Source organism: Garra rufa, chromosome 22, assembly GCF_049309525.1.
Source record: "Garra rufa chromosome 22, GarRuf1.0, whole genome shotgun sequence".
NCBI lineage: Eukaryota > Metazoa > Chordata > Actinopteri > Cypriniformes > Cyprinidae > Garra > Garra rufa.
The window spans coordinates 7876825-7898754 of record NC_133382.1 but is presented as its reverse complement, the minus strand read 5'-3'; the positions used below and the strand labels follow the sequence as shown (position 1 = coordinate 7898754).

Genomic DNA, 21930 nt, shown 5'->3' with positions numbered 1-21930 from the left:
AATATCGAAACAAGTTGGATGCCATTAGTCTAATAGGATTCAATGATCTATGCTAATCTATGCTAAAAGGGATATTGCCAGAACAGGAAAACGGCTGAATGGATTTCAAAACGGTAAAACTCAACTTATTAATTCGGGGGGAGAATGAGCCTATTTCCAAAAAAAGTGGAGTGTTCCTTTAAGAGTGCATTAAAAAATAACATATTAACATAATAAAAAGCATAATAAATATTTTCGAGGTTTAAAGCATTTTGTTCTTCCAGTACATACTTTTATTAAACAAATAGTAGTTAAAATAATAGACACAAGTTTCAGTTAAAAACTTTATTAAATAAATTCTGAAGACAATGTACCTGACATGTGAACTAAGTTTATGATGAACTCAATGATAATGTGAGTATTGTTTATTTTAGCGGTTGGAGACCATTTAGAAGCTACTGAAACAGTTTTATAGATATTTTCTTCACTAAACAATTCCTTCACCTTAGAAATCATTTTAGAAAAGCAAAGTTCAGTGCATTTGACATTTTAGTACTCTCGCTGTATGAACATTTAACAATTATCAAGACAGTGTAAAGAACAACAATATTAAGTTACAGACAGAGCGCTGCCTTATGAGCAGCTAATATTTGTCAGCATTGCGTCTAATGTTCTTTCTCAGTGATGCACTGATGATCAATAGTAGTAAAAACTTTTGGTGACTTTAAAAGCATCAGAAGTGCCCACATATGGTGTTGTGATGTTGCTATTATCCTTGAAGTGTCCAAAGTGTTGAATCCGGTAGGTTCCTATCTGTGCCGTGAGTGGGATATGCCACTCCACTTTTGACTGACTCCGGCCACCAAGTCCTTTAATCCAGTGAAACCTGAATACACAAACATACAAAAAATGAGTCTATGTTATAGTATATATTTTTTAAATTATTCATATTAAATTATTAATATTATCATTTTACACTATTTTTTATGTGATCCCAGTTTGAAACTCAGTCTCTATGCTTAGATTCAGACAGAGGTAAAAATTAACCTGCACTTAATCTTTTTTGTTTTCATAGTTATCATGTTCAGCAATTATCGTAATGTCTTATCATAGATTTGTCTGGCAATATATTGATTGTCGCAGAACTGCTGTATTGTGATATTTTAGGTACTGTAAGCCAAGTATCGTACCGTGATTTCCCACCCCTGTTATAAAATAAATGATAAGACATTGACTCAGCGTTTGCCTTATCGAAGACAGACCTTGAAAGATACCATTAGCTTTAAGATGGCTTTATTAACTCAACCTCAAAGTGAAAGTATAGAATGATAAAAATGAATATGATAAAATTAGCAATTAAAAAGCATCTTTCTTCAGCATGCACTCTATGTCTGTAAGAAAACACATTACCTTGTTTCCCAAGATGCATCCGTGTGAACTATTTCCCATGAATTGGTGTCGTTGTGAAACCTCTCCACTGTGACAAATGTCGTATCTCTCTGATATCATAATCACAACAGATTAGTTATATCTCATACATAAAAGAGCATGTTTTGCAAGAGATTACTGTATAGTCACTGCTACTAAAAGACTCACAATATCTCCAGAGTGTCTTGGGTTTCCAGCGACAAATGTGACTGATGCAATTTCTCCCTTTAGAATAAATCAATCACATAAAGCTTGTCAATTTATAACAGTGAGCGTATGTATGCTGCAAGCTTAGCTTTCACTAGTACAGTGTGCAGTCACATAGTAATTTAAACCAACTTTATATTGGTCAGCACATCAAATTCACATTTCCAACTTTTTCACCCTCACACGAAACTTCTAAACGTGCTGATTCCTATTGAAATTATTCATTTTGCAATGGTAAATGTGATTGCACCTTTACTGTACTGTTTGTGCATCACAACTATTGGCTTACCACTTTACAGACAGGGTTAACCTGCTCTACGACGTCGCCAAATGTGGTGTCAACTGGTGCTACATCTGCCACCGGGTCCTTCACCTGATTAAAAAGTTTGTCTTCGTCGAAGAAAGGGGGTTCAGGACCCTTAGCCAGCTCTCCTATTGTTCCCTGTGGAAGATTGATTCATTTATGAGATCAGTCAAACCATGTCAGTTCATCAAAAAGTCACAAATGACTGTAAGGTAGTGGAAGGTGGAGCATTACATGAGCTATAGCTTTGGCCAGGCCTCTGTAGCGCTGGATGTAGGCCGAGAGAGTGTGAGGGCCAAAAATAGTGGATGCACCCTCATATCGCTGGATCTGTGAGAGATTAGGAAAAAACAGACAGGTGGATATATTTTTTGGATCACTGATGTACTTTGGAGCATCATGACTATAGTACGGTATGTTTTTGTAAGCATCAATGGTTCACTATAACTGAGACATAGAGTACATACCTGATACTCTTCATATGTTGTGATGTAGTGGGTGTAGATGTTGCACAGACCAGCGACAACCACCTCTGCATTAGTGAAAGACTCGGTCACCTCCAACTCCTGTAGAAATCATGTGAAATTATTGTGACTTCAAAATACACCACTGTCTATTCCCCCAAACATATTTATATTTGACAAAACATGCTTATTCAACATTAAATGGAATAGCCTTTAAAAAACAGGTCATAGCTTTAAACAAATTAGTTAATTTATTACATTTGTATTATAATAATAGAGTTTTTACTTTTGGGTGAACTGTCCCTACATGTTGACTACAGGTCAAAAGTTTAGAATAATTAAATAAAGTTTTATGTTTTAAAATGTAATTTATTCCTGTCAATCAAAGCTGAATTTTCAGTATCATTACTCCAGTCTTCAGTGTCACATGATTGTTCACAAATCATTTTGAAATGCTGATTTGCATTCAATGTTAAATATAGTTTTTGCTGCTTAATGTTTTCGTGTAAAGCGTGATACTCTTCTATTCAGAAGTTAGGTGTAAGAAAGACTTTAAAAACACTTTTTTTTACAGCAAGGATGCATTACACTGATTAAAAGTGACAATGAAGACATTTATAATATTAGAAAATATTTCTGTATTAAATGAATTATTTTGAATTCAAAGAATCCTAAGAAAAAATGTATTAATTTTCCATAGAAATATCAAGCATAAAAAATAACTGAGCACCAACTGAAGCTCTAAAATCAGCATATTAGAATAATTTCTGAAGGATCATGTGACATTAAAGACTGGAGTAATGGTGCTAAAAATTTGGCTTTGATGATAAGAATAAATTGCATTTAAACAAATATTAAAATAGGACACTTTTATTTTAAATTCTAGTTAAATTTCACAAAATTACTGTTTTAACACATTTAATCATTTTTTTAACGTTGTGTTATGTTGCAGCCTTGTTCAATTGCTTCAAATGACTTTTTTCCCCACATCAATCTACACTCCATACACCGTAATGGCAAAGCAAAAACAGAATTGTCACAACTTAGTAAATTTATTAAAAATAAAAAACTGCAATAAGCACATTGCATAAGTATTCATACCCTTAACTCAGTACTTAGCTGGAGCACCTTTACAGCCTCAAGTCATTTTGGTATACTGAAACAAGCTTTGCACATCAACATTTGGCAATTATCTGCCATTCTTCTCCTCACCTCTCGAGCTCTGTCAGCTTGGGTGGGGGCAAATGCACATTTTCGGGTTTCTCCAGAAATATTTGAATGGGTTCAAGCCCAGGCTCTAGCTGGTACATCAAACCAGAGAATCTCGTTTCTCACAGAGGGTCCTTTAGATGCTTTTTTGCATCATGGACCTCAACTAGAGTGACCATCAGGTTATTGGTCACTGCTCTAACCAAAGCCCTTCTCCATTAGTTGCTCAGTTTGGCCAGCTCTAGGAAGAGACCTGGTTGTTTCAAACTTCTTCCATTAAGGGTAACAGAGACTACATGCTTCCACAGATGTGTGGCTTGATGCAATCCTGTCTCTGAGCTCTACAGGCAGTTCTTTTTACCTCAGGGATGGGTTTTTGCTTCGATATGCATTTTTAACTGTTAGAACTTTTATTAAGACATGTGTGCCTTTCCAAATTATACTCATTCAATCACAGGTTAACTCCACTAGTAGTGTAGCAACATCTACAAGCAATATGAATGCTCCTGAGTTCAATTTTAACTGTCCCAGATAAGGGTATGAATACTTATGCAATGGAATTATTTATGTTTTTAATTTTTAATAAATTTGCAGATGTTAAAAACCTTGCCATTATGGTGTATGGAGTGTAGATTGATGTGGAATAAAATGTGAAAAAAGGGGGTATGAATACTTTCGCAAGGCACAACACATAAGAGACTTTTTACAAAGTTATATAAAACTTAATTATATATGTGCATTTCTCACCTTTTTGACTGCCTCCCGTATCCTTCTCCCTGACATGGTACTAGAACATAGAAGGCAATTTCGGGTAAACAATATTGGCTGGTTATAGAGTCACTGTTTCCTATATTAATTTTCCCTATAATAAACAGAACTCACGTAAATTCTCCTGGGACTGCAACTATGGCTAAGGAGCCAACAGTTATGATCTGAACGTCCACAATAGCTGGATGCCACGGAAGGGGCGAATCCATCTGCATAAAAACATCTACTGTTATTATTTCAAAACAAATACAACAATCCAACAGGTGTGTAAAAAGTGCCAATTCTTAAGTGATTTTTCTTTTTGGCACACTGTATGCTAATAATAACAAAAGATAACATATTGTATATCAGATTTTGTGATTCAGTTATGAGCAAAATTGTCCTCATACCTCCCCAGTGCTGAAGAGGATTGGTTTAGGCTCATGACAAGCTGTGGTCTCATTGGATGGGGGTCCCACAATTGCATCTCTTATTCCATCCCAGAAAGGATCACCATCTGTATCCCCTGGTCACAGAGAAAAATGTATAACCATAATTATCTCCCTGTCAAATATGTAACCACAAGAATTAGCAAAGTACTTGCCAAGCTTGTGATATAGCTATATTTGACTATGAAACTCATCTCTTTACCTTGTGTAAAGTCGAACTCTCCTCCTCCATCGGTTGTACCAGCAGCAAAACTGTGGCCCAGAGCAGGTTTACATGTCCGTGCCTGATAACAGAAACAGTGTTAGCATAAACACCAAAATGAGTTTTCTGGATCATGTGACGTTTTACAAAACTTAAAACTTAATTTTTAATTAGCAATATGCATTGCTAAGAACCCTCAGATTCCAGATTTTCAAATAGTTGTATCTTAGCCAAATATTGTCCTAACAAACCATATATCAACCTTTTATTTTTATTTATTTATTTTCTAATTTTTAAATTATATTCAAATAGAAAATGGTTATGTATTTATTTATTAATGGTAGGACATTTACAAAATATCTTCATGGAATATGATCTTTACGCGTAATATCCCAATGATTTTGCCCATTAAAAAAATATATATATATATATATATATATATATATATACAGTACAGACCAAAAGTTTGGACACACCTTCTCATTCAGGTGTGTCCAAACTTTTGGTCTGTACTGTAGATATGAATTCAACTGAAAAAACTTGTGAAAAAATATCTTTCAGGTGGTCAAATAGCAAATAGTGGAGCTCTGCAGCCACCTACTGGTAAAAGTTATTTGTAGTTGTTTTTTTTTACTTTTAAAACTGGATTTTCCAAAAGATAGGCAAAAATCGTACACTAAACCATGTGAAATTATCCATGAATTAAAGTTAGAAATGTGGGTCTTTTATAAAGTGAATTTTACATAAAAAAGCAGTTTTTGTATAAAAACCCATTTAAAAAATATTTATGTATTAATTTATATATATTTAAAATATATCACTAACCCACTGAAAAATGTAGAGTAAAAACTTTAATAAACAGAAAAATATACAGTACAGACCAAAAGTTTGAACTTTGAAAAGTTTCATTTGAATGAGAAGGTGTGTCCAAACTTTTGGTCTGTACATATACATATACATATATATATATATATATATATATATATATATATATATATATATATATACACACACACACACACACACACACACACACACACACACACACACACACACACACACAACTTTAAAGGCAATTTTCTCAATATTTAGATTTTTTTGCACCCTCAGATTACAGATTTTCAAGTAGTTGTGTCTCAATATTGTCATATCATAACAATCAACACGTCAATGGAAAGCTTATTTAATCAGCTTTCAGATGATGTATAAATCCTAATTTCAAAAAATTGACCCTTATGACTGGTTTTGTGTTCCAGGGTCACAAATGTGTTTACATGGACAAAATTCGAAACATAATAATGCAAATTTACTTGACTACTTTTTTAATTCTGTGTTCCTGGTCTCATTTCCTGTATTTTATGTGCAGGAACCCTGTACTCACTGTATGAGTGGAGTTAAATGGGACAGTCTCATCTGTCATGTTGACCCACTGATGTGCAGCGTAAACAGGTCCATGCAGCTCATGTGTTGCACTGCTGTACAGCTCCTGCACAACAAATTACGTAGGTAAAGTAATACACTCACACCACAATCACTGATCACACATCAGGATTGAGCAATAAGACAAATGTGACAAACCTTTGCTTTTTTATACATATTCTCTCCTATGATCCTAGTGCTTTCAAACATGTCCTCACCAGGTCCAAAAGCTATGCATGCTTTTTTCTGTTGAAAGGCAAATGTGAATAAGAACTTGGAGAAACAATATTGCAACATTTAAGCTGAAATACAAGGTTACATTTTTTATAAATAAATAAATAAATAATATTTTTTCAAGAATCTATCTATCTATCTATCTATATATATACACGCAGTACAGACCAAAAGTTTGGTCTTTACTGTAGATATGAATTCAACTGAAAAAACTTGTGAAAAATATCTTTCAGGTGGTCAAAAAGTGAATTTTACATAAAAAAAGCAGTTTTTGTATAAAAACCCATTTCAAAAATATTTATTAATTTATATATATTTAAAAAATATCACTAACCCACTGAAGACTGCACAAATGTAGAGTAAAAACTTTAATAAACAGAAAAATATACAGTATAGACCAAAAGTTTGAACACACCTTCTCATTCATTTGAATGAGAAGGTGTGTCCAAACTTTTGGTCTGTACTGTATATATATATATATATATATATATATATATATAGTTCAGTAAGATTTTTAATGCTTTTTAAAGGAGACTTTTCTGCTCATCAATGTTGCATTTATTTGAAATAGAAAAACTGAAAAAATTGTAATATTGTGAAATGTTAATGCAATTTAAAATAATGTTTTTCTATTTTTAATATATTTTAAAATATAATTTTAAAAATAATTTTAAAGCAGAATTTTCAGCATCATTACTCCAGTATTTAGTGTCACATGATCCTTCAGAAATCATTCTAATATGTTGATTTTTTTTTATGTGTTGGAAACAGTTGTGCTGCTTAAAAAACCTGTGATCCTTTTTTCAGGATTCTTTGATGAATAAAATGTAAAAAAAAAAAAAAATTAAATAGAAAACTTTTGTAACAATAAACACCTCAAAGTTTGGGGTTAGTAATTTGTTTCTCTTTTTCTTTCTTTGAAAGAAATTAATACTTTTATTCTGCAAGGATGTGTTAAATTGATAAAAAGTTATAGTAAAGACATTGTTAAAAAAGATTTCTATTTTGAACAAATGCTGTTCTTTTTAACTTTCTATTTGTCAAAGTATCAGTCACGGCTGTTTCCAGCATTGATAAGTAATAAATCAGTATATTAGAACAGTTTCTGATGGATCATGTGAAACTGAAGACTGGAAATTATATTTTAAAGTTTATTAAAATAAAATAAAAATGTAATTTTGATTTGCAGTAATATTTCATAATATACATTTTTTCTGTATGTTTGATCAAATAACTTACTGGAACTTACTGATCCCAAACTGTGTGTGTGTGTGTGTGTGTGTGTGTGTGTGTGTGTGTGTGTGTGTGTGTGTGTGTGTGTGTGTGTGTGTGTGTGTGTGTGTGTATACACACACACACACACACAGTCAAGCCTAAAATTATTTATACCCCTGGCAAATTCTGACTTTAAGTTACTTTTATTCAACCAGCAAGTTTTTTTTTTTTTTTTTTTTTTTTTACCGGAAATGACAGGCTTCTCCCAAAACCTAATAAGACAATGTACAAGAGGCATCATTGTGGAAAAAAATATTTCTCAGCTTTTATTTACATTTGAACAAAAAGTGGCATGTCCAAAATTATTCATACTCTTTGCAAACTGTCACAGTCTATGGGAAAATCCAAAGTTCTATTCCATTCCAAATAGTCCAAGCTGTTCTAAAGCATCCTAATAACGCTGATTCATTGGAAACAGCTGTTTTAATCAACTCAACAGGTGAAAAACAGAAGCTCTCTGCTGTTGGTTTGTGGACAGTCATGGCTAAGACAAAGGAGCTCACTGAGGACCTGCAGCTGCGCATTGTGGCTGCTCACAAGTCAGGAAAGGGCTATAAGACCATATCTAAATGTTTTGAAGCTGCTCATCTGGACAAAGAAGAAGACTTCTGGTCTTCTGTTTTATGGTCAGATGAAAAAAAATTTGAATTGTTTGGCCACAATGATGTAGCCTTCATTTGGCGTAAAAAAGGAGAAGCCTTTAAACCTAAGAACACCATCCCCACTGTCAAACATGGTGGTGGGAACCTAATGTTTTGGGGGTGTTTTTCAGCCAGTGGACCAGGGAACCTAATCACAGTAAACGGCACCATGAAAAAGGAGCAATACATCAAAATTCTCAACAACAACATCAGGCAGTCTGCAGAGAAACTTGACCTTGAGCACCAGTGGACATTTCATCATGACAACGACCCAAAACACATAGCAAATGTGGTAAAGAAATGGCTAGCAGACAAAAACATTAACGTTTTGCAGTGGCCCAGCCAGAGTCCTGACTCAAATCCAATTGAGAATCTGTGGAGGGAGCTAAAGATCAGGGTGATGGCAAGGAGACCCTCCAACCTGAAAAAGTTGGAGCTCATCGCTAAAGATGAATGGGCAAAAATACTAGTGGAGACATGCAAAAAGCTGGTCAGAAATTATAGGAAGCATTTGATTGCTGTAATAGCCAATAAAGGCTTTTCCATTGCTTATTGAGAAGGGTATGAATAATTTTGGACATGCCACTTTTTATTCAAATGTAAATAAATGCTGAGAAATATTTTTTTTCCCACAATAATGGCTCTTGAACATCGTTCTATTATCTTTAGGGAGAAGCCTGTGCCATTTACGGTCCAAAAAATTGGATTACAAATTCAACAGTCACAACTAATGATTTTAATTAGGGATTTAAAACATTCAAATATTGTTTCTGAATTACCCCAAATGTTGTGTGTAAAAATGCAAGGTATCTGCAGTTCAATTCCATAGTAAATGTTGAACAACTGTGTTAATATACAACAAGTGTATAATAATAACTCACTCCTCCGACGGGACAGGAGCTGTTAAGGTAGTCACACTTCTCCCCTGTGTTCATGCAGACTGGGCCGCGAATGTTGGGAGATGAATCTCCAAGATTACTTGAGGAAAAGCCAGCTACGAAAGGACCCTGGAGGTAAACAGAGCGTGATGCATTAGTGCTGAGCTTTTCATGCTGTCCCTGAGTCAAAAAGCCTATTAAAGAAACTGTCGACGTAAGCAACAGAAATTTTAACTCCGATTTAATTTATAGTGCAAACAGATCTTGCATAATAACAACATTAATTAAGCATCTAGAATAAATTTCCTCCGTTCTCAGGGGAACTATTGACTTTATTGAGTGGTAAAATGTCCTTGCGAACTCTTCAAGTAGATTACAACTGATAAAGACACAGTTAATTAACCTTGATGCTGGGGCTCAGAGGGAAAAGGCTCTAATTAAAAGGTTGACCTTTTACCTGACCGGGTAGAAAACCAATGTTTTTCTCTTGCTCGAAGGCATAGGAGGCATAGCCAAGGTTGTCCGAGCTTATCATGCGATTGGTGTTATTCATACTGACGGGATGGACAGCAAACCAGCTGAGGGCAGATACATAGCCAAGAAAGCAATTATCAATGCACTGTATTTATTTGGCAGAAATCCCTAAAATCTTGCTCTGTTTGTACTGAATTTATGATTTTCTGAGGAAAAAGTTGTATTATACCTGAGCAAGCCCATACCATCCCCATCCAGGTCTGTGAATTTCATGATGACAATCTGCTTGTCTGTGGTGGATTCATATCTGGGTTGGAAACAGAGTCAGAAATTAATCTGTAGCAACTTACAACTGATATTAAGTGTTTTTAACACATTATAACACCATTAAGAGAGACTGGGGCTAGCTGTCATCACGCATTAAACACAGTTTAGAGACATAAAACAATTCATGAAACTGCAAAAACGTAAATGTTACATACAGCAATATTAAAGCATAGTTTGGGTTGAAAAAATAATAATAACTAGTTAAAAAAATTTGTCAAGGCAAACTTTGAAGTTGGCTTGAGAAAGCTGGACCAGAAAGTTTAAAGAAGTTTGAAAAGTAAAAAAAAAAAAAAAAAAAAGAATTAAGAATTTTACAAAGTTTAAAAAGATTTCCAAGTTTTAAAAGTTTTAAGTTTGAGGGTTTTCAGTCTGAAATAGTTTGAAGTTTAGATATAGCTAGATAGCATGTTTCTAGAACGACTAGCATTATTAACATGTTGTTAGCATGTTTCTAGTATGATTCGCAGGTTACTAACATGTTGTTAACATGATTAGTAAGTTGCTAGCATGATTCTAACATGATTACCAAGTTACTAGCATACTTCTAGCATGATTAGCATGTTACTAGCATGTTGTTAGCATGATTAGAAAGTCACTAGCATGTTTCTAGCATGATTAGCATGTGGCTTACATGTTGCTAACATGATTAGCATATTACTAACATGTTGTTAGCATGATTCTAGCATGATTAGAAAGTCACTACTTTACTACTACACTACATGCTTCTAACATGATTAGCATGTTGCTAACATGATTACCAAGTTGCTTGCATGTTTCTAGCATGATTATCATGTTGCTAGCATGTTGTTAGCATGATTCTAGCATGATTAACAAGTTGCTAACATGATTACCAAGGTTGCTAGCATGTGTCTAGCATGATTATCATGCTACTAACATGTTGTTAGCATTATTCTAGCATGATTAACAAGTTGCTAACATGATTACCAAGTTTGCTAGCAAGTTTCTAGCATGATTAGCATGTTACTAACATGTTGTTAGCATGATTCTAGCATGATTAGTAAGTTGCTAGCATGATTTTAACATGATTACCAAGTTACTAGCATGCTTCTAGCATGATTAGCATGTTACTAGCATGTTGTTAGCATGATTAGAAAGTCACTAGCATGTTTCTAGCATGATTAGCATGTGGCTAACATGTTGCTAACATGATTAGCATATTACTAACATGTTGTTAGCATGATTCTAGCATGATTAGAAAGTCACTACCGTGTTTCTAACATGTTGCTAGCATGATTCGCATGCTACTAGAATGTTGTTAGCTTGATTCTAGCATGATCAACACGTTGCTATCATGCTTCTAGCAAAATTAGCATGTTACTAGCATGTTGTTGGCATGACTTTAGCATGATTAGTAAGTTGCTAGCATGATTCTAACACGATTACCAAGTTGCTAGCATGATTCGCATGTTGTTAACATGTTGCTAATATGAATAGCATGTTACTAGAATGTTGTTAGCATGATTCTAGCATGATTAGCATGTTAGTAACATGTTGTTAACATGATTCTAGCATGATTACCAAGTTGCTAGCATGCTCCTAACATGATTTGCAAGTTGCTAGCCTGTTTCTAACATGATTAGCATGTTGCTAGCATGATTTGCATGTTGTTAACATGTTTCTAACATGCTTAGCATGTAACTAGCATGTTGTTAGCATGATTCTAGCATGATTAATAAGTTGCTAGCATAATTCTAACACGATTACCAAGTTGCTAGCATGATTCGCAAGTTGCTAACATGAATAGCATGTTACTAGAACGTTGTTAGCATGATTCTAGCATGATTACCAAGTTGCTAGCATGCTTCTAACATGTTGCTAGCATGTTATTGGCATGTTTCTAACATGATTAGCAAGTTCCTAGCCAGTTTCTATCATGATTAGCATTTTGCTAGCATGATTAGCATGTTGTTACCATGTTTCTAACATGATTAGCATGTAACTAGCATGTTGTTAGCATGATTCTAGCATGATTAATAAGTTGCTAGCATTATTCACATGGTGCTAACATGAATAGCATGTTACTAGAATGTTGTTAGCATGATTCTAGCATGATGAGCATGTTACTAACATGTTGTTAACATGATTCTAGCATGATTACCAAGTTGCTAGCATGCTTCTAACATGTTGCTAGCATGTTATTGGCATGTTTCTAACATGATTAGCAAGTTCCTAGCCTGTTTCTATCATGATTAGCATTTTGCTAGCATGATTAGCATGTTGTTAGCATGTTTCTAACATGATTAGCATGTAACTAGCATGTTGTTAGCATGATTCTAGCATGATTAATAAGTTGCTAGCATGATTCACATGGTGCTAACATGAATAGCATGATACTAGAATGTTGTTAAAATGATTCTAGCATTATTACCATGTTACTAACATGTTGTTAACATGATTCTAGCATGATTACCAAGTTGCTAGCATTCTTCTAACATGATTTGCAAGTTGCTAGCCTGTTTCTAACATGATTAGCATGTTGCTAGCATGATTAGCATGTTAGCATGTTTTTACCATGATTAGCATGTAACTAGCATGTTGTTAGCATGATTCTAACATGATTAGCATGTTACTAGAATGTTGTTAACATGATTCTAGCATGATTACCAAGTTGCTAGCATGCTTCTAACATGATTTGCAAGTTGCTAGCCTGTTTCTAACATGATTAGCATGTTGCTAGCATGATTAGCATGTTGTTAGCATGTTTTACCATGATTAGCATGTAACTAGCATGTTGTTAGCATGATTCTAGCATGATTAGCATGTTACTAGAATGTTGTTAACATGATTCTAGCATGATTACCAAGTTGATAGCATGCTTCTAACATGATTTGCAAGTTGCTAGCCTGTTTCTAACATGATTAGCATGTTGCTAGCATGGTTAGCATGTTGTTAGCATGTTTTTACCATGATTAGCATGTAACTAGCATGTTGTTAGCATGATTCTAGCATGATTAGCATGTTACTAGAATGTTGTTAACATGATTCTAGCATGATTACCAAGTTGCTAGCATGCTTCTAACATGATTTGCAAGTTGCTAGCCTGTTTCTAACATGATTAGCATGTTGCTAGCATGATTAGCATGTTAGCATGTTTTTACCATGATTAGCATGTAACTAGCATGTTGTTAGCATGATTCTAACATGATTAGCATGTTACTAGAATGTTGTTAACATGATTCTAGCATGATTACCAAGTTGCTAGCATGCTTCTAACATGATTTGCAAGTTGCTAGCCTGTTTCTAACATGATTAGCATGTTGCTAGCATGATTAGCATGTTGTTAGCATGTTTTACCATGATTAGCATGTAACTAGCATGTTGTTAGCATGATTCTAGCATGATTAGCATGTTACTAGAATGTTGTTAACATGATTCTAGCATGATTACCAAGTTGCTAGCATGCTTCTAACATGATTTGCAAGTTGCTAGCCTGTTTCTAACATGATTAGCATGTTGCTAGCATTGGTTAGCATGTTGTTAGCATGTTTTTACCATGATTAGCATGTAACTAGCATGTTGTTAGCATGATTCTAGCATGATTAGCATGTTACTAGAATGTTGTTAACATGATTCTAGCATGATTACCAAGTTGCTAGCATGCTTCTAACATGATTTGCAAGTTGCTAGCCTGTTTCTAACATGATTAGCATGTTGCTAGCATGATTAGCATGTTGTTAGCATGTTTTACCATGATTAGCATGTAACTAGCATGTTGTTAGCATGATTCTAGCATGATTAGCATGTTACTAGAATGTTGTTAACATGATTCTAGCATGATTACCAAGTTGCTAGCATGCTTCTAACACGATTTGCAAGTTGCTAGCCTGTTTCTAACATGATTTGCATGTTGCTAGCATGATTAGCATTTGTTAGCATGTTTTTACCATGATTAGCATGTAACTAGCATGTTGTTAGCATGATTCTAGCATGATTAGCATGTTACTAGAATGTTGTTAACATGATTCTAGCATGATTACCAAGTTGCTAGCATGCTTCTAACATGATTTGCAAGTTGCTAGCCTGTTTCTAACATGATTAGCATGTTGCTAGCATGGTTAGCATGTTGTTAGCATGTTTTTACCATGATTAGCATGTAACTAGCATGTTGTTAGCATGATTCTAGCATGATTGAAACACAATAGAAGATATTTTGAAGAACGTTGGAAACTAAATGTTTTGGGTCCCACCAACTTAAATAGTATGGACAAAAAAATACTATGAAACTATAGAAACCTGTTTCTGCTACTTACAACTACAAAAAAAGGTTATTTCTCTCACAGTTCTGACTTTTTTCCTCAGAATTCCATTATACAAAGTCACAATTCTGCCATTTTTAATAGATATACCTGTCATTTTGAGTTAGAAAATGTCAGAATTGGGTGATATAAACTCGCAACTATGAGTTATAAAGTCAGAACTGCAAGATATAAACTCACAATTCTGACTTTTTTTCTCAAAATTGGGTGATATAAACTTATAAAACTTGCAATGTGAGTTATAAAGTCAGAATTGCAAGATATACTAGATATAATTCTTAGAAACAGTCAATTGCAGGATGAAACTCTGACTTTTTCTTGCAATTCTGCAATTCTTTTCTTAAACACAAACTTGCAAGTCCAATTTTGAGGGGAAAAAAAGACTGATATGTTCTCAGAATTGTGACTTTATATCTCACAATTTTGATTTAACTCGCAATTGCGTGTTATAAAGTCAGATTTGCACGATATAAACAATTGTGAGATGCAAACTCGCAATTCTGACTTTGCTCTTCGCAATTGTGAGTTTATATCACGCAATTCTGAGAAAAAGTACGAATTGTGAGTTTACATCTCACAATTCTGACTTTATAACTCGCAATTGTGAGTTTATATCACAATTCTGAGAAAATAAGTCAGAATTGCATATTTCGTATCACGTAATTTTGAGAAAAAAGTCTTGCAAGATGTAAACTCGCAATTGCAAGAAATTCAAAGTCATAAAATTAAGATTTTTTTATTTTCTATTCAGTCTTCCATATGAAACAGTTTGAACGTTATACCGACATTCCTCACAATATCTTCTTTTGTGTTCTACAGAAGAAATAAACATGAGGGTGAGTAAACCATCCCTTTAATAATAATAGCTGCTTTCTGACTCCAGTGGGATTTGAGATCCTTTAAAATACAGCTGGATCAATACAAGCACATCAGCAAACAAACAAACCTGTTTCTCTCCTCCTCAGGGTTGTTCATGTATGAATGTGGGCTTCTATTCAAGTTGCTGTCGACTAGTTGTCCTTTATTTATGAAAATACGTCCAGGTCTCAAATTCCTGTGAGCTACATCAATGCTCTGATACAGAGGACAGAAAACATTATCAGTGACATGCTGAAGGCATATACATGAACTAATCCAAAGAGTAAGCTTTATACAGTATGTATTTCAAATGAGAGTTGGTCAGTAAAGCATACCCTGACTATTCCACTGACAATGGCTTGTATAGATGGTTTAATGTAGCCTTTACTGGTGATCATAAAGAGCGTGTACTGGAAATAGCCGCCCACGCCTGAATGTGTGTGCGTGCCACTCATGATCACATTGTCCTGTCTGTACAGGTCTCCGTATTTCGCCTTTAGCGCTTGCAAAACCTGAAATTATTTGGGACAGTGATTATGTTTAAATACACCTTGATAATGCAATTCTAATGAGATTAAGGCAATGTTGGGCAATAAATATATACATCAGTATATAAGGCAAAAGTTTACATACACATTGCAGAATCTGCAAAATGGTAATTATTTGACCAAAATCAGAGGGATCATACAAAATGCATGTTAATTTTTATTTAGTGCTGACCTGAATAAGATATTTCAGACACATAGTTCACAAGAGAAAATAATAGTTGAATTTATAAAAATGACCCTGTGCAAAAGTTTACATACACCTGATTCTTAATACTGTGTTGTTACCTGAATGATCCACAGCTGTGTTTTTTTTTTCCAGTGTTAGTCCCTTGTTTGTTCAGCCTGCTGTTCTTCAGAAAAAATCCTTCAGGCCCCACAAAGTCTTTGGTTTTTCAGCATTTTTCTGTAATTGAACCTTTTCCAACAGTGACTGTGTAATTTTGAGATCCATCTAGTCAGACTGAGGACAACTGAGGGACTCATATGCAACTATTACAGAAGGTTCAAACTCTCACTGATGCTTCAGAAGGAAAAACAATGCATTAAGAGCTGGGGGTGAAAACTTTTTGAAGATCGGGTTAAATTGAACTTTTTTTGTCTTCTAGGAAATATGTACCTTCTGTAGCTTCTGAAGGGAGGTACTAAATTTAAAAATATGTATATTTGTAAGCAAAATAAGAAAAATCTACACATCCTCATTCCATTCAAAAGTTTTCACCCCCCAGTTCTTAATGCATAATTTTTCCTTCTGAAGCATCAGTGAGCGTTTGAACCTTCCGTAATAGTTGCATATGAGTCCCTCAGTTGTCCTCGATGTGAACAGATGGATCTCAAAATCATACAGTCATTGTTGGAAAGGGTCCAAAACCACAAAAACACTGAAAAACTAAAGAATCTGTGGGACCTGAAGGACTTTTCTGAAGAACAGTGGGCGGTTTAACTGTTCAGGACAAACAAAGAACTCATGAACAACTTGAAAAAAAAAAAAAAAAAAAAAAAAAAAACAGCTGTGGATCATTCAGGTAACAACACAATTGAATCAAGTGTATGTAAATTTTTGAACAGGGTGATTTTTATAAATTCAACTATTATTTTCTTTTGTGGACTATATGTAAATGTCTTTTATGTGAAATATCATATTTAGGTCAGTAGCTACTAAATAAAAAATAACATGCATTTTGTATGATCCCACTTAATTTGGTAAAATTATGCAGATTCTGCAAGGTGTATGTAAACTTTTGACTTCAACTGTATAGACCTTTTTCCTGAGTAAACGATGAGCGCCGCCATTACGAATTCTAACGTCAGACTGAATGCTTTTCTGTTCCGGGTTCCATAGGAACCCATTCAAATAGCGTCCATCTGTTTTTAATGTAGCTAACGTCTGCTGCTTTGTATCATCTACACACTCATTAAAGTGAGGCACTGACAAATGACGGTCATTGCGACATTGCCAAGTGATGGCGCTATGTAGCCATGTGCTTTTTAAAAACATTTTAATAGGTTTAACATTAGTTTATTAGCTGGGAATATACCCTAATTTGACTAGAAACAATGCAGACCGGAAATGCAAAGCATTCATTCAGTTAAGAGTCGGACTTACTTCCGTGTTCAGGAAAAACGTCTATACAGTATGTCAATGGCCCACATGCTTTTATAAGAGAAGTGCTTCATGTAAAATTTCTCATGATTTCGTAAGAAGTAACGCGTAATAATATGTGTGTGCTACCTCTAGCCTCAGTCTCTGGGAGACCATGCCGATGTCCGCAGTGACAAACACCACTCTTTTACTGCCATCGTCCACAATGAAGGCTCTGCTGAACAGACGTGTGTGAATCCCTCTAGCCGTCTGCATAGTATTGGCATAACCCATCTTTCCCATGATTAAAAAAACAGCATTAATGAGAATCATAAAGGCACAGTGACAGTCATAAACATTATCAGTCTATAGTAACTGATTAATATCAACTTCCAACTAAGGCCTCACCAATAATCAAACTGAGCAGCTGGTAAAGTCAAATGATCAAAGTCTACGAAAATAACCCGTACAGAAAAAGATTGAGAGAAATGTCTCTGAATGAAACTGACCATAGGCAGATCAGCCACAGGCCCGGTACAGTCAGCTCGACCCACACCGATCAGATAATTGTTCTCTGGAGGATTCACTGTTGGGATCGGTTCCTCTGGAGTTGGAGTTGCTTCTTCTGGTGCACAAATAATTCAAACCAGATATGATATGATTTTTCAGTAAACTTATGAATGGAAAAATTACAGTGGGATTCAAAAGTCTGATATCATTACACTTATAAACTGTAAAGATTATTGGAGTATGTTTGACAAGAAAATATGTTTAATGTTATAACTATTTGTGAAATTTACTAGCAATTTTTGTGTAAAAATCCAATTTTTCCACTCTCTAATTTAAATTAACAAAAATATTTCTAAATAATAAATATATGGGTATAAAATCATCATAACTTCTTCCTAGGTGTTAGAATGCATAAGAACAATTATTTCTTAAGACAAATGTGATCCTGGACCACAAAACCAGTCTTAAGTGGCACATCTATATTTGTAGCAACAGCCAAAAATACATTGTATTTGCATTGTCAAAATTATCGATTTTTCTTTTATGTCAAAAATCATTAGGATATTAAGTAAAGATCATGTTCCAAGAAAATATTTTGTACATTTCCTACCATTAAACTTAAGTTTTGATTGGCAATATGCATTGCTAAGAACTTCATTTGGACAACTTTAAAGGCTATTTTCTCAAAATTTTGATTTTTTTGCACCCTCAGATTCCAGATTTTCAAAGAGTTGTGTCTCAGCTAAATATTGTCCTCCTAACAAACTATACATCAATAGGAAGATTACTTCTTCAGCTCTCAGATGATAAATCTCGATTGCAGAAAATTGACCCTTATGACTGGTTTTGTGAACCATTCAGAATTATTTTAAAACATGTAATTACGTTTTTCCGAATCCAATTTGAGGGCCAAGACTGTTATGAGCCCCACTGAAACTGCTGTCATCAATAGGAAGAGAACTAGAAGCGAGATCTCCAGAGCGTTGAGCCGACAGCACTTGGTCTTACGCGCCATTGCTCTCACTGAGACAGACAGACACACACACAGAGCACACGCTTGTCAAAATATAAACATAACACCAGACTTCAATGTTTGGTATATTGGTACATTTTTATGTTAATATTTTATGGTTTAAAATAAGTGTCTTTTATTTTAATATATTTTAAAAATTTATGCAATTTATTCCGATGGAAGAGCGAAATATCCAGCAGCCATTATTCCGGTCTTCATTGTTCAGAAGTCATTCTAATATGCTGATTTGCAAGTAGCATTTCTTTTTGTTATCAATGTCAAATCAATGTTGTGCTGCTTAACATTTTTATGGAAATATTCTAAAAAAGAACAGCATTTATTTGAAATAAGTAATAATGTAAAAGTCATTACAGCCACTTTTAACCAATTTAAAACATCCTTGCTGAATAAAAGTATTAATTTTGACTTGATTGATTATGATGCTCATAAGTTTACATACCCCTTGCAGAACATCAGTTGATCATCAATGTAACAATATACAATATTAAGTTCTGAACTGGTTCATTTGTGTAAACATCTTAATGTAAAACAGCTTATTCAGTATACTACAGTATACTACACACAAAATAATCTCTCATATTTCTGTTTAAATGATTAACATCTTGCTTGTTCTGCAAAGGGTATATAAATAATCCTCACTGCTATTAGCAACATTCCAGTACAGATGTAACATAAAATCAAACAGGTTAGACGTTTTCCTCATCTATATAATATGTGGCAAAAGTACTTACATTTGTTACTCCAGGCTCAGACTAACAGAACGGTGCAGATTTTGCACAGAACCAAGTGAATCGAGTGTGGAATAAGTGCGCACTTACGGTGTATATAGCGCAAGGACAAAGGTAATTCTCTGCACTGTTTATAGCCAGATTTCATGTTGACAGTGTGAAACCAAACTCTCAGATTAGATTAGATTAGTTGCATAACATTTGAGATACAACAGACCATAATCAAGATGTTAATTTTAACCAGAGAGATTTTTAAGTTAATGATAAACACAAAATAAAAGTTAAGATTCTAAATTCTAAAAATTCTAAAACAAAATTTTGTGATACATATACCCACAGTTTCTTTTCTAAAAGATGGATCTGTGTTTCTTAATGCTTTGATTTCTTCTAAATCTGGATGGTTAAAAAATCCTTCAGGTCGCACAATTTTTTTTTTCTTTTCAGCAATTTTGGACACTCTCCAACAATGACTGTATGATTTTGAGATCCATTTTTGAGATATTTTTACACTAAGGGCATCTTAGGGACTCATATGCAACTATTACAGAAGGTTCAAACGCTCACCGATGCTTCAGAAGGAAACACAATGCATTGAGAGCCAGGGGGTGAAAACTTTTGAACAGAATGAAGATGTGTACATTTTTCTTATTTTGCCTAAATATCTTTTTTTTTTTTCATTTAGTACTGCCCTTCAGAAGCTACAGAAGATACATGTTTCCCAGAAGACAAAATAACTTAAATGTACCCTGATCAAATTCAAAAGTCTTAATGCATCGTGTTTTCTGCCACTAAAACAAGAACCAAATAAGTAAGGAAAGCTGTTTTGTGCTAATATTTTGTAATTTATTTGTTTGTCAATGGACGAACACCTCCTACTTTTACATCACAATATAGCAGCTCGTTGTATTGGATGGTCAATGGGGCAGATCATATGTTCTGGCTTGTGGAAAGGATGGATCGCTTCACATCGTCTTGACAGTCAAACCCAGAACTGAATCCTCCAGAGATCTGGATTTCAGTCAGAACCATAAAGCACCAGCTGTCTGAGAGACAAACAACGTGCCAAAAAACGATTCCAGAGAGAAATACTAAATATAACGGAACAAAGACATAAATAAATACATTCCGAAAACAATATCGGAGAAATGGTTATGGACAACAGAATTAGCTTTGCTGACACTGTCGTAGAAATACACTTTCGAAACGAACAGGTACATTCGAGCGTCGAGGTGAGTTCCGTTTCAAGCATACATGGTACATGAAATCCAAAACACTGAAATTGTCTTCGAACAAACATAAATACATTACTACAGTTGACCGCCAGAACACTGTTTGCGATGAACTATTAAGGCACTGAGGAGCATTAGATTATCCAAATGATAAACATCTTCTGTTGCTCTCGAAATAAAGAATTAGTTTAAAAAATACAGATTATATTTATATAAACCTTCTCTGATGGGACGTGTTGTTTAGCGGACGACTAGAAAAATGTAAGGGCTTTACAAAACTGATTCTCGTTGTTTCCTTCCAAACAAAAAAATGCAATATTAAGTTTATTAAGTTAGTTTGCTTACTTGAGTTAAACACAATATCTTGAGAAGATGGCTTTGTGTCTGTAAACAGGGGCAAACTGCAAAACAAGTAACTTGGCATTTAGTTTGCTGGCTTGCCATTTGCAAATTTTTGTTGGTGCAATCCAGGATGATGCTACAGGCCAACGCAAGCCCAGTAACACAATCGAAGAGACCACGGTTTCTCCTGAAGCCGTATTGTTCATATTCTCAGCCCCATATGTGCTAAGTTTTACATCCAAAACCAATCCGTCATGGGGAATGAGATGCTTTGGATGACTGGATTTGTTAGTTAAAGGGATTAGCTACAACTTCAGGCTTGTTCTGGCACTTTGGGCACATGTGTTGGAGATCAACTTCCAACGTTGAACGTTAGTCAGTCTGAGTCTATCCGTGAGTACTTCACGTGGCCCCAATGCAGCGATCGCCACGAGAAGGGCTTCTGGTAGCTGCGGGGGACGGTGGTGGGAACGTTGCTTTCCAGGTACCGGAAAAAACGGTACCACCACACATGGGTAAAAAAGTTGGTCTGAGATGTCTCTTTGAGTGCCTAGAAAAGATGCAGATGAAGCAGGTTAAAATACATGAA

General features: G+C 34.7%; 2 protein-coding genes across 4 annotated transcripts in view; both read right to left on the bottom strand.

Moving 5' to 3' along the window:
- Window positions 1-309: 309 nt before the first annotated feature.
- Window positions 310-19889, bottom strand: asah2 (N-acylsphingosine amidohydrolase 2). The gene is made up of 21 exons (XM_073828564.1): window positions 19774-19889; window positions 18895-19032; window positions 18009-18124; window positions 17650-17793; window positions 15708-15884; window positions 15461-15588; window positions 10140-10217; window positions 9894-10014; window positions 9440-9565; window positions 6568-6654; window positions 6371-6475; window positions 4990-5071; window positions 4749-4864; window positions 4474-4568; window positions 4339-4378; window positions 2386-2484; window positions 2153-2248; window positions 1904-2056; window positions 1576-1632; window positions 1390-1478; window positions 310-865 (listed from the first exon to the last, which is right to left on the bottom strand). The coding sequence occupies exons 2-21, from the start codon at window positions 19022-19024 to the stop codon at window positions 676-678; spliced, it is 2229 nt and encodes a 742-aa protein (XP_073684665.1). The 5' UTR covers window positions 19025-19032; window positions 19774-19889; the 3' UTR covers window positions 310-675.
- A 702-nt stretch (window positions 19890-20591) lies between these two features.
- The window catches only part of sgms1b (sphingomyelin synthase 1b), a 42922-nt gene continuing 41583 nt past the window's right edge, over window positions 20592-21930 (bottom strand). For all 3 annotated transcript variants that reach the window (XM_073828452.1, XM_073828453.1, XM_073828451.1), the window contains exon 6: window positions 20592-21891. In XM_073828452.1, the coding sequence (XP_073684553.1) occupies window positions 21718-21891 (174 nt within the window). In that variant the 3' untranslated portion in view covers window positions 20592-21717. The remainder of the gene's footprint in view (window positions 21892-21930) is intronic.

Bases quoted from the DNA above. Each gene is read 5' to 3' on its own strand.
- asah2 (XM_073828564.1), bottom strand. From the start codon at position 19,024: ATGGCGCGTAAGACCAAGTGCTGTCGGCTCAACGCTCTGGAGATCTCG. The intron at 10,015-10,139 runs GTATAATACAAC...ATCTGCCCTCAG, and splicing joins GATGGTATGGGCTTGCTCAG to CTGGTTTGCTGTCCATCCCG. The intron at 1,633-1,903 runs GTAAGCCAATAG...TTTATTCTAAAG, and splicing joins TTAACCCTGTCTGTAAAGTG to GGAGAAATTGCATCAGTCAC.